Source organism: Aegilops tauschii, chromosome 5 (genome assembly GCF_002575655.3).
Source record: "Aegilops tauschii subsp. strangulata cultivar AL8/78 chromosome 5, Aet v6.0, whole genome shotgun sequence".
Classification (NCBI taxonomy): domain Eukaryota; kingdom Viridiplantae; phylum Streptophyta; class Magnoliopsida; order Poales; family Poaceae; genus Aegilops; species Aegilops tauschii.
Window position 1 is genome coordinate 26,195,819 of NC_053039.3, and position 13,411 is coordinate 26,209,229.

At 43.7% G+C, this 13,411-nt stretch overlaps 2 protein-coding genes across 10 annotated transcripts; both read right to left on the reverse strand.

Moving 5' to 3' along the window:
* Positions 1-2,079: 2,079 nt before the first annotated feature.
* LOC109753399 (uncharacterized) lies at positions 2,080-8,487 on the reverse strand. Of its 9 annotated transcripts, none has more exons than XM_040388695.3 (3): positions 4,564-8,487; positions 3,711-3,877; positions 2,080-2,401 (listed from the first exon to the last, which is right to left on the reverse strand). In XM_040388695.3, exons 1-3 carry the CDS (start codon positions 8,425-8,427, stop codon positions 2,383-2,385), a joined length of 4,050 nt encoding a protein of 1,349 aa, XP_040244629.1. In that variant the 5' UTR covers positions 8,428-8,487; the 3' UTR covers positions 2,080-2,382. The 9 variants fall into 9 exon arrangements, 6 of the variants coding, with proteins under 6 accessions (XP_040244629.1, XP_040244635.1, XP_040244634.1 ...); XR_006663399.2 differs by lacking the exon at positions 2,080-2,401 and adding an exon at positions 4,211-4,273 and having other exon boundaries at positions 3,737-4,087; positions 4,537-8,487; XR_005755986.3 differs by lacking the exon at positions 2,080-2,401 and adding an exon at positions 4,211-4,277 and having other exon boundaries at positions 3,737-4,087; positions 4,537-8,487.
* A 1,328-nt stretch (positions 8,488-9,815) lies between these two features.
* LOC141022285 (uncharacterized) lies at positions 9,816-11,413 on the reverse strand. The gene is made up of 3 exons (XM_073498584.1): positions 10,904-11,413; positions 10,674-10,828; positions 9,816-10,498 (listed from the first exon to the last, which is right to left on the reverse strand). The coding sequence occupies exons 1-3, from the start codon at positions 11,259-11,261 to the stop codon at positions 10,196-10,198; spliced, it is 816 nt and encodes a 271-aa protein (XP_073354685.1). The 5' UTR covers positions 11,262-11,413; the 3' UTR covers positions 9,816-10,195.
* Between the last annotated feature and the right edge of the window lie 1,998 nt (positions 11,414-13,411).

Sequence of the window (13,411 nt, forward strand, 5' to 3'; positions counted from 1 at the left end):
AATTGAAGATACAGTTCCGCCGGATTGAGGATGAAGCTCAAGATCTCAAAAGGGGGGAGGGGGGATAAACCAATCCAATCCAAGCGCACCTGTAGCTGAGATGCAGGCTCCAGTTTCTCAAGACCTTGCACTGGCACTCATGCAGCAGCAACAACAGCAGGGTTGCAGGTCCAGCTCCGCCGGAAATGGGCCAGTCCAGCAGGGACGGCGCGGTCAGGCAGCAACCGAGAGATTCGAAGAAGCGGCGGCGGCGGCTCTCCGGTCGCGTTGTGGCAGTCGGCGGCGGGGAAGAAAGGAGCCCGCAGCGGCCGGCGGCGGGTCTCCTCGCGTTTTTGGGCTGGATTTCTGCGATCGCTAAATGGGCCGGCACAATATGGGTTTCTGAGAAGCGGTTCAGAAAGCTTCCATAATCGGCCTTAGAAGCTTTTAAGCGTTATATACTAAAATAAAAAGCTTTTATGCGGGTTTTTTCTCTTTTATTATTTCCTTCTTTTGTGTTTCTTCACGGTTTTCATTGGTATTTTATTTTTCTAACACATGTCTACTTTTTTCAATTCTTATTGTAAAAAATTTGTATACACATCAAACATTTTCAATACATGTTAAGCTTTTTTTCAAATACATGTTTTGAATATTTTTTAATACATGTTAAACATTCAACATGTTGTATTTTATAAAAATTGTGCAAAACAAAATTAAATTAAGTGATGTTTTTACAATCTACAATTTTATTAAATGTTACAAACATTTTTGTAATATGGGAGCATTTTTATATTGTATAATAGTTCTTAATAACATTGGAAAGCACACAATCATTTTTTAAATAGTACTAATGTTTTGTAAAAGTTGCACAAACAAATATTTTACACTGCATTAATATATTTTTAATGCATTATGAACACTTTTTAAAAAATTAGATAAATTATTTTAAAAGAATTATGTATCCAGACTATTTTCAAATTTTAAAAATGAAGAGAAAAGAAAAAACAGACAAAACCCAACCAATGAAAGAAACAATGAAAATGGGGCATGTCTAATACAACGGTCCCTTCGAGTTATGTGCTCACTATGCTAGCCCCTGATCAATAGATAGCACACACAATACATGATGTAATATTATCGTAGATCCGGAAGTTTAAATGTTACATACTTGCGTAGCTCAAGACTAGTTTACAAAAGAAAATACAACGAAAAAGCAAAAAAAAATCTACGTGAAGTCCATCAAGACCATCGACAAAAGTTGAGTATAGACCGCAACCCTACATCACATTATTTACTCGTCGTATAAAAATCTGCAATATGATAAGCTGCAACCATAAAGGTCAATACTTTGAATATATTGGCAAGTCACACCCAATATGTTAATGCAGACCTAACATCTATGTGCAAGGATATGATACAATGAATGGCTTATGGTTTTGTTTTCACCTACTTCTATTTACTAGTCAAGTCTTGTTACATTCCAGTTAACCTCTTGCTAAATTGCACTACTAGATATCCCATTTTAGCCGAGGGTCCAATTATCGTCGAATATTTAAGTTCACTATGGGATACTCTTATAACCGACGGTACACCGTCGGCCATCTCCCGTCGGCTATGCTTCGTCGGCCATTACACTAATAACCGACAGTACCGTCATATTATATCTTTGCCCACGATAAGAAGCCGACAGTGAGCCGTCAGATATGTAGTTTCCTACACCTGGCTCCAAGTAGTAGCTGACGGTTCATGGTCAGGTGTTTATCATCCGACGGTTATTGTTTACTGCTGGTTTTCTTAATAGCCAATGGTATATACAACCTGTCGGGGTTACGTAGAACTGAGAGGAGAGCCAAACCATCGGTTAATGTGATTACCGATGGTGCATACTACACCCCTTCGGGGATTCCTTTAGTTGAGAGGTTAGCCCACACCTTCAATTTAGAAAGTCGCTGACAGTCTAAGTGCTTGTATGCATATTTTGTACCCAAGATGTTTGTTGCACCATGGGCCATTAGTCAACCCTCACTGAATTAATTTCACTAAGAGGTGTTGTACCACAGGGAAGTACTACATATAACACAATATTTCATAATTACACAACCACACATGACCAAAAACATATATTATATCCATGATAATCTAAGTATTACAAACCTAATGAGTTGCATATGAATTACATTTACCATAACAATCCATCTAGGAAGTGTTGAATGCAGAACAAAATAGTGACAAAGTGGTCCAGACATTTTACATACGCTAAATTGTCAACAAACTTCGGTGCTTTACTTTATCATAATGCTTATCACCAAAGCTATCATCTCCCTGGTTGCCATAATGTCATCCTCATCATCATCATCATCATCATCAATGTCATGATCATTCTCACAGTTCAGACCGCTTCTAATATTGCTTCACACTCCTTCAGAAATGACAAGACTAGATGTAAGAGAGATGAAAAACAATGCAATGTACTTGAAATTTAGTTGAGCTACAAGCAACAAACTTTTTCTTAGGGAAGCTACAAAGAACAAATTTAATTGTTCTAGAAGCATCTATATGCATGGAGATATATAGCTAATCACGTCTTACGGTTGGAACTAGAAACTCAGTGTACGTGGACAATTACTAGTGTCTAGAAAAGAAATATTGAGTGCGGCGTTTCGGTGTCCAGGCTCATCTGCACTCGGTCAGAAAAAAATCACAAAAAGTTCCAAAAAAATTCAAAAAGATCCAAAAAAATTGTATGGTTGAAAATTTATTGTCTTTTTTTGCCGAGAACTGCTTAGATGTCTAAATAATCTGAAAATTGAAGCGGACCTCACGCACAAATTATCTACCGCACAAAAAAAATGGATTTTTTTGAATTTTTCTAGTATTTGCTTTAATCTTTCGTCAGTGCGGGTGCGGCTGAGCCTGGGCTCAGAAGTGGAATATTGAGAAATATCTCTTCTCCGCTGGTGAAAGCAGTGCGACCTGTATACAATCGAAGGTACGCGGCAGCCCACAAAAAACGGCAACCGACGTAACAAAAACGTGGCAGATGAATAGAATCATGGTCAAAGCGGCAATCAAAAATCTCAGAAAAATAGAACCCTTACAGACCTAGAGTCTTTAGTATGTTGACAAGCATTGAAAGAAGAAAAGTTAAAAAAGGGAGTTCGAAAAGAAGACCAAGAATCGTCGCTTGTGTATTTCTTCTTCTGGGCGCATGAAGATCAAAATCGAACCAACTCAAACCAAAGCTCATAACAAAATAACACATACAAATCTACAATGGTATGATTTCTCAGAAAAAAATCAACCGAGTACCATGTAAAACCATGCAAGATCATAAAATCCACAAACACTACCGTAAGAATCACAGGATAGTTCAAAGAATCAACATGACATCAGCTTAAGCAATCACGGATAACTCAAGCTTGGAACAGAATTGGAAGATGAAACATGTTAAGACAAAGAAGAGACTAATGAATTCTGTTGTGCTACCGTCTTTTTCTTCAAAATGGAAGGGGAATACAATGTTCATACTACTTGGCTAGGCAAATAGGGAGTATATATGATAGCTACACAAAATAAGTCGAATGCTAATTCAGATATTCATAAGGACACAGTAGACAACTAACAGACACTGATTGGACTGCGTGTACAAGTAACTTCATGGACATTTGGTGATTTACAGCGTTGCAAAAACATCACTAACATAAGGTTTTGACAACAGGAGTAGTCACCTTAACCACACTAGTACATCATACATATAAGACCTATGATTTTCTTCAGCCTTCAAAGTAGGATTATGAAAGGTTACACTGCGACGAAGTAAACACACCACTCGGCCCTTGCAATGCCCGGTCCCAAATCCAGATAAGACTCTTCGGCACACTTGGACCAAAACACCCTGAAAAACAGAGCAGTTCCGAAACAGTCAGTGCATCGGATTTTAGCAATACTTTTTAGTAGTACAGTAAACCAGTAAAAAATGTACTCCCTCTGTGAAGTAATGTAAGATCGTTTAGATCACTAAAGTAGTAGTGATCTAAACGATCTTATATTACTTTTACAAGAGTTAGTATTTCTTAAAGATTGCCCCCTTCAGGAATGAACAGGCCTGCAAATACAAAAAAATGCAGCTTCAATAAAAAAGGATAGACGCAAGAAGTAACACCAGGTAATTAACTAAATGTGAACTATAATTGTTCAAAAAAAATGTGAGCTCTAATTCAAATATCACCCGTGTTCAAGCTTCACATGCATTCCAATGCATGTGTATGACGAATACGTGAACATGTACATCCTGCCTGCCAATGTAGCATATCAGATCCTTGCTTTTATAGAGAGCCACAAAAACACACCACACCAAAAAAAAGCAAAAAAGGAAGGTGACAAGACAGATTAAAAACCACTTGCTACTGCTTGAATGCTAAAATGACATGTGGTCACACTAGCTGATTGTATCGTAAGTGTTATAACAGAATACTGATTAATGTTTAAAGAACTGCATATATATTTTCAATAGCCATTGCACATATTAACAATTAAGAAATAAGAGATACTCACGTTGATTGATCACACGAACATGGTTACCTCTGGACGGCTGAAGATGTCGTTGTTTCCAAGATCGCCTAGGGAAGGATAAGAAGCCACAAGTGCATCCTGTGCGCCAATATACAGCGAGTTGTAGATCTTCCAGTATACTTCACGTACTTTCCTTGCTGGATGGAAGAGGCCTTGAAGGCAATAATTCAGAACCACGGCTGCGCCTAGAGCAACTCGCATCCCCTCGATAGCTTCCATGACGGCATTTATGAGATGGGGAGATGTCTCAAATATGTTGGGCCAGACATAGTTGAGCAAATGGACAAGAGCATCCTCACAACCCAAGCCTGCAACTCCTAGAGCCATATGCTTGATAGCAGACGCAGCAGTCTGCCTGTGAACCAGATCCCTGTCCATCAGTGCATCTTCAAGCAAGGGAGCGACTGCATATATGTAATCTTTGCCCATCTCACCAATATACTCAAAGAGGAAAGAGAGAGATTTCAAAACACCATTCTGGACATTGAGCTCCGGAACCCGGTACTCATTCATGAGGGCAGGCAAAACTGTGAACGGCGAGCAAGTTTCAGCAACAATAGCAATTGCTACAGTCGTGCAAACACGGTTCTGTCGCTCCTGCACCTTCAGGTTATTCAACAGAGTGGCCAACACGTCCTGAGGCCCGATTGCCTTGGCAATATAACCAAATGTGTTCACAGTGGCTCTTCTGATACCCTTCTTGTGAGCCTTCAACATTTCCAGCAGCTCAAAACAAATCCTCATCCACTCCCGAGCTGGTACAAATTCTGCTCCGCGATCAGCTATCCTACCAACTAGATCAATGCAGTTCTCTTGGACTTTCTCATGCCTATTTTTCAAGATGGGGGTCAAACGAGGAAGAAGATCCTTGATTGGAGGCGTCATCTTAGTCATGCCAATAACATTAACAATAGCCTTCAACGCTCCAAGAATTGAACCCAGCACCTCAGGATACTCCTCCCCCAAGTACTCATATAGCACAACACCCAGGTGACCCATAAGCTGTTCCTCCTGGCACTGCTTCATCACAATAGCTATCCTTGAGATCAGATCAGCAGCTTGCTGCCTAACTTTTGCACTCTTGTTGTTCAACCGCCACTTGATGGTACCACATATCTGCGGAAGGTAAGGCTTGACCCTCTGGCCAAGCGCATTCACAACAGCTCCAAAGCCATTAAGCATGACATTTGCATCATCACTTGTCTGCTCCTGGAAAGCATACAGGATGCCATCAATAAGCAGCTCCTCCAGACGAGGATCAATATCCGAGGTACCCAAGTTAGCCACCACCTTCTCAATTGTTTCCATCACCATTCTCCTGTAAGGCTCACTTTCATCTTTCAGATCCTCAACAATCTTCCCGACGATATCAGTAACTCCCACCTTGTTTGCCATCTCTACTGTTGTTTCCACAAGTTGCTTATAGTTCCTACGATCTAGAGCCATTCTCCTAACCCAGAAGTGTTTGAAGAACGCTGAAAGGACTCTGTGACTCCGGATACAATCAGGATCTAAACACTGTGTGCTGATGACACACTGACTCCGGATATAATCAGCCTGTACACCCTCTGTACTGACACACTGCTTCACAACCTTCAGGACAATCTTCTTCATCTCTTCATCTGGGGACTTGAACTCTCTGATTAAGACTGGCATCACACCCTTCGTGTAGAAACTGGCATACTCAGCATCCATAAGAGGGATGATGAAACCAATAGCCTTCAAGAAGGCAGCAAGGACCTTTCCACTGTGACATCTGGTACCCTTCCAGAGAGGTCTCAACACACTATCAAAACTTTCTATACCATAGGGCGCAGCAGCTTCAGCAAGTGCAGCAAGAGAGAGAGCAGTGATTGTCCGCACTTTCTGGTTCTCATCAGTTAGACCATGCTCCATGATCTCAACTAGGTTCTTAAGGTGAGGCAGAACAGCACAGCCCATGAGAATAGCAATCTGCTGAACAATCTTGATACCAGTGTGTCGAGCTTGCCAGGACTTCTTACTCTGACAAACAGCCTTCAAAAATGGGAGGAGGGCGGGGATACCCAAAGCAGAAGCCACCACACTGAATGCCCTAGCAGTTGTATTCCTCACATACTCGTCAATGTTATCAATATCCGGTCTCATGGCGGCAATCATAGTAGCAAGACCAGCAGCTTTGCTAAGATTTGAGATAATCTCCCTGCCCTCAGCACGAGCGTAGTAATCCTCATCAATCAAAAGTGGCTCGATAACTACAAGAATCTTGTGCACAAATGGACGGACCAGCTCATCCAGCTTATACAGCACCCTGTCAATAACCTTCACCAGGAGATGCCGCTCCTGGTCCTCAAGCGTTGGCTGCATGAGCAATGGCAGGATTCCATTGAACAGCGGGCCAGCACCAAATTCACGTGCTTTGTCCGTGAGCTGCCGAAGTGACGTCTTTCGCTGTGGGGGCGTGCCGTTCTTCACCTTGAGCAGGAGTTTCATGATTTTTCTCTCCTTCTGCTCCTCTGGCGTCAGCTGCTCCTCGTCATCCTCATTCAGCAACTTCCCAAAGAACTGTATATCCTCTGGCTTCATGAGTGGCAACCCAGGACCCAAGTCCTTGGGCACATCAAATTGCTGCCCACGATTCTCCTCGGGAATAGCATACAATGGTGTGCTCAGAGGCGTTGGTGTAGCAAGCAGCTTCCTTGCAGGTGTGCATATGGGCTGGTACGATGCTGGAGGTTCAAGAATCTTGTATCCCTGCGGCGGGAACATGGCGTCAAGCTCCTCGTCAGTGAGAGGCCTGTTTCGCTCCTCAATGTCCCGCTCCATCCGCAGGAGATGGTAATACTCCGGAGTCATCTGGACAGCAGCAAGGTGGCCAGGTGTCGGCGTGGCAAGGTTCTCTGCTCCAAATGGTGTCGCTGCCGTGCCACTGGGTGTTGCATTCCCCATACTAACCGGAGTCTCATCCCACCTCGATCTCTGCTTCTTGGGCGTTGGCGTGGCAAGCCCACCAGGCAGCAGCTTAGGAGTAGCATCCCATGCCCCAGAAGGGGTGGCTCCTGCTCCTGGGGTAATGCCACCAGCTGCCGGAGTTGCATCTCCATCAGCCATCCTCCCTGGAGTCGGAGTCTCATCCCACCTGTTCCTCCTCACAGAGGGCGTCGCGTCTCCGGCACGCCCAGGGGTGGCGTCCCAGCGCCCAATTCCAGGAGTTGCATCAGGGGCATCCCAATCTGAGTCTGTCTTGGCCTTCTTCTCGGCCCCAGCAGCAGCTGCAGCATCACCCTCCTGCGACTGATCCCACCTATTGCGCCGTTTTGTCAATGCGGCTGACGGTGGCTGAGGCGCGGCCTTCTTCTCCTTGGCTCTCTCCTCCTCCTCCTTCTTCTTCTTAGCGATCTCCCGCAGCGTGCGCTCCTTCTCTTGCAGCACGCTGGCCTCGCGCATGGCGTCGCCGTAGGTCCGGACGGAGGGGGCCGGGGTTGCCTCCCCCGCGGCGAACGCGTCGTGGCGCTCGGGCGAGAGGCCGCGGTCGAGGCGGCGCCGGCGGTAGTCGTCCTCGCGGTCGATGATGCGCCGGGGCTTGTTGGCGGGGGCCCCGTCGTCGTCGCCGCCGTCGGCCGAGCGGGGGATGTCGGCGGCCGCGGCGACGGCGTGGCCCGTGTAGGAGGCGAGGCGGCGCGCGGCGGGGTTGGGGGCGTCCTCGGGCGCGTCGTCGTCGTCCTCGGAGGCCGGGATGGAGGTGTCGTAGCCGGCGAAGCCGCCGCCCCCGCCGTAGAGGTCCTTGTCGAAGGTGACGGAGGAGACGGCCATGGGCGCGCCCGCCGCCAGGGCCTCCTCCAGCCTCTGGCGCTCCTCCTGCGCGCGCGCGAGCTCCGCGTCGATCCCGTCCATGGCCGCGGCCGCGTCGCGTGCTAGGGTTTCGCGGGGGGCAGCGATGGGAATTAGGCGAGATTTTGGGGAGTTTGGGTTTCGGATCAGGCAAATCCCACCTCTCTTGGATTATATATAAAACGAACCGACTTGGAAACTGGGGACGCAACGAACCGACTTAAATCAAACATCAAATTTCAAATTCAAAACTAAATCTTTATCTTTATCTATCTATCCCTATCCCTAATCCCTCCCTAATCTATCCCTAATAATAATATAATAATAACAATAATCTTTCTCTTATATATATGTGTATATTATATATATATATATAATTTTTTTAATATATATATATATATTATTATTTATTATATATATATATATATATAATAATAAAGCACGGATTGACTTTGTCGGGTTCACCGTCACAATACGTTTTCTTCTCATGTCATAATACGTTTTTACGATTTGCAAAGACAAAATCATAATATAAACGAGGTGGTACTAATTTGGGGTCCGCATGTCCTTCTGTTGGTACGTCATGTGTGTTTCTTCGTGCGTTGAACGGCTGGACCTTCGTCCCGCCTGGCCCTTTCCGCGAAAAATACGTGCCCGATCCGGACTTCACGTTTCGTTCGTGGGCTGGGCTGACTCACGGAGGAAGCAGTTCTGTAAAAAGAAATACACCAGCACGGGCTCTCCTCCTCGATGCCTACGACATCGGCGCCGGTGCCACCACCTCGCGCGGCCGCGCGGCCGGTATTCTTCCCCGGCCGTTTCCCGAGCCACCACGCGCCTCCTCCCCTGCCGCTCCGCCGCCATGCCGAGACGGCATACTGGGACCAGCGGATTAATGCCACCGCCCACTCCGGCCTCCACCACACCAGCCGGAACCATTGCTCGTGGGCGCGCAGGGATGGAGAACCCTGACGGCCACGCGGAAGCTGCGCGGGGGCAGGTCTGGGCAGCGACCACTACTGCAGAACCGGGCTTTAGCGCCGGTTCGTAAGGGCCTTTAGTGCCGGTTCTACAACCGGCACTAAAGAGTGGAGACTAAAGCCCCCCCCTTTACTACCGATTCGGCACGAACCGGCGCTAACGTGCCACCACGTGGCACGAGCCAGGCCCGGGTGCGTGTAGGACATTAGTACCGGTTGGTAACACCAACCGGTACTAAATGTTTGGGGGTGTTTTGGTTTTATTTTTTATGTTTCCTTTAATTTTGTGTTTTCGATTTAATTTAGTGATTGTTTTACATTATAATGAGTTGTTAAATCATTTGGTGAAAGTACCGCAGATTAGTTTCGACTGGATGCATGTGGATCCTAGCTAAGTGATCAAGTATATGCCATATGCATATACTTGATCAAAGTGATCAAAAGTATATGCATATGGCATATACTTGATCACTTAGCTAGGATCCATCCAGCTGAAACTAATATGCGGTTTCTTTCATAAATGATATAATAACTCATCATCATCATATTAATATAAAAACTCTTGCATCATATCATCACCAACAACAGTATACTAGCTAGCTAAAAATCATCATAGTCGTCATTACCACTATTTAATCATCATAATCATTATCACTATCTAATCACTACCAACACTAGCTTAAAGAAGAAACATTCACTTGTACCAGAAGCAAAGATATCATCGAGTTCAACATGGTCATGATATTATAAGCGTTCATAACACCACAAAAGCAAATCACTCTTTGAGATTAAGTTCAGGACGAAGAACACAGACATGAGAGGACAAGTACTAAGAGCATGAACTAGCTAAATCACTCCTGCTGCTCTCTCTCAGGTAAAATAGTATAGAACATGTATAGCTCTCCTGATTCATCATACTGGAGCATGCAGATGAATCTGTCTCCTAATCGTAGGTTGCGCTTCTCATTGCTGCCCCCTAGTACTTCTCTGGGATCGTTAACAATTTTGCTCCAATCTTTCACTATTAAGTATTCATCGCTTTTAGAAATCCTGAATGCACTCATGTGCAATGTAGGATATCTTGGCCGTAAGCTAACCATTGACATGCGACCTTTAGTCTCGATCCACTGAGGCACAACTGTCATCGGGAGTCCCTGTTGAAGAACATCGTATAGTCATTAATATACTTAGCAATGAAAGTTTAGCTTCAAAAATAATGTATGCAAAAGATGCACTGAGGACAAATAGTAAAATTTTTATCATCTTTCCATTATAGATGTGACCGTAGTTCAATACGATCACTATTGGTCGCACGTTTTGAGTACTAACATTTCTAAGTGCAGGAAGAAAATTTGTCTTGACAGTATGAAGATCCTCAAGCCATGAAACATAATGACTTATCTCCTCGCAGTTTAGTTCAGCCCCGGGACAGTAGTAGGTCCTGTCTACCAAGCGTCGGACATGTTTGCTTGAACCGAAATAAGCTGACAATAGAAATTAGTTGTCAACTATTTTTGAATAAACAATATCAAAGACATAAATATGGTTGAGAAACTCACATAATGGTAGAACTGGAGGCGTCTGCACATCGACCCAGATGTCTCTATTACCTTCAATATCATCTTCCGGACGAATATCAAAGGTGATAACCATATCAGGCTCAAATGCATAAGCCTTGCATAGTCCTTGCCAAGTTTTGCATTCAAAATAGGTGTATGTGTCTGCATTGTATAATTTGACGTTGAAAGTATAACCATGCTCGGTCTTCAGGTAAACTCTCTTTACCTCCATAGTTTCCACATCACTGAAACCTATCTTATCCAAGACAAAAATTCTTGCATGGCAGGGGATGCGCCAGTAGAATAGTGAAAATGTAAAATTATAAGTTGAAGCAAATGAAGCATATATATAAGTCATGCTTAATTACGAAAAAAGACTTGTCGTTGTGACTTACTGTATCCACTTTGAAGGTTTCATCCAGCTTGATGCTGAAGCGCCTATCATCAACAAGAAAATTTCTGTCGCACAGGCCGCGCTGGTCTTTACAGTATTCGCACTTAATGAAATCTTTTTCGTCGTCAGACGACATTTCCTATGTTCATATAGGTGAAACATTAAACATTTATTAGTTCTATTAATTCAACTAATTCAACTACTTTTACTAATTCAACTAGTTGTATTAATTCAACTAAGCATTTACTAAAAATAAACTAGTTCTATTAATTTTCTTACTAAAATAAAGTAGCTAGTTCTATATAGTAATATTTTAATTAGATCATCAAATCTCATATACCTAAATTTTCTTACTAAAATAAACTAGTTCTATTAATTCAACTAATAATTTACTAAAAATAAACCAATTCTATTAATTTTCTTACTAAAATAAAGTAGCTAATTCTATATAGTAATATTTTCATTAGATCATCAAATCTCAGATACCTAAATTTTCTTACTAAAAATAAACTAGTTCTATTAATTCAACTAATTAATTCAACTAAGAATTTACTAAAAATAAACTAGTTCTATTAATTTTCTTGCTAAAATATATAAAGTAGCTATATATAGTAATATTTTAATTAGATCATCAAATCTCATATACCTAAATTTTCTTACTAAAAATAAACTAGTTCTATTAATTCAACTAGTTCAACTAAGCATTTACTAAAAATGAACTAGTTATATTAATTTTTTTTACTAAAAATAAACTAGTTATATTAATTCAACTAGTCCATGCATATACCTAATTCATGTAACATTAACATTCTAACATTTTTATCTACGTAATTCATCTAATTCGATCATCTAATTAACAATTTGACATGCATTAATCTAAACAACAGAAGACAGAAAATAAGTAAAAAAAATGTGTGTGTGTGTCTCTCTCTGTGTGTGTGTATGTGTGTGTGTGTGTGTGTATTGTGTACGTACGAGCAGGGGGCGGCGGCGTACGGGCGGCCGCGCGAGACGGCGACGCGACAGGGACGACGCGACGGGCGGCGGGCCGGGGGCGACGGCGCGACGGGCGGCGCGCGACGGGGGCGGCCTGCGACGACGGCGCGACGGGGCGCGCAACGACGGGGGCGGGCTGGGGCGGCGACGACGTCGACGGGGATGGGGCTGGGACGCGACGGGGCGGGGGCGTCGACGGGCTGGGGCGGTGACGTGGGCGGGCGACGCGGGCGCGGCGCAGGGACGGGCACGACGAAGCCGAACAGGAACTAACTAAATTTTTTCGTAAGTGCTGTATATATAGAAGAGGCCTTTAGTACCGGTTGGAGCCACCAACCGGTACTAAAGGCCTATTTTGGCCAGGCCAAGCGGCGGGAAGAGCAGGTCTTTAGAACAGGTTGGTGGCTCCAACCGGTACTAAAGACCCCCCTTTAGTACCGGTTGGAGTCACCACCCGGTACTAAAGGGTGTGCGCTGCCAGGCCACGGGTGAAAAGTTTAGTCCCACCTCGCCGGGCGAAGGGCAGCTGCACTGGTTTATAAACCCAGCCGCGGCTGCTCCTTCGAACTCCTCTATATAGCAGGCTTCTGGGCCTAACTATTGTGCGCTGCCCTGTGAGCCCGCTGGCCCTTCTGGGCCTTAATTTGCACACCCGAGGTCTGACAGGCCCACTGGGCAGCACCCCAACAAATTTTTATATAGTTTTTTTTTCTTTTCTGCATTATTTATTTTCTTCTATTTATTTTTGAGTAATTTTTTATATAGTTTTTTTCTGCTTTATTTATTTTCTTCTATTTATTTCCGAATAGTTTTTTGCTACATTTAGTTTCTTTTTGAATATTTTTGCTTTAGGTACAAAAAATTACAAACTTTCTGTTAGTGCCAGTAGTTTTCAAATTTCAACATTTTCAGAGTTCATTTTGTAGTGCCCGTGTATACTGAACGCAAAAAAAGTCTGGAGTTCAAATAAGTTAAAAAAATGAAGTGCCCGTGTAACACATGAGTTCTCGTCCGAAACCCAGATACTTCGAAAGATATTGTCCAGTTTGTACACGAAGTGCGTCCAGTTTTTGCCGTAACCCTCCCTACTCTCTTGCACATGCTATGTGGGTGAAATG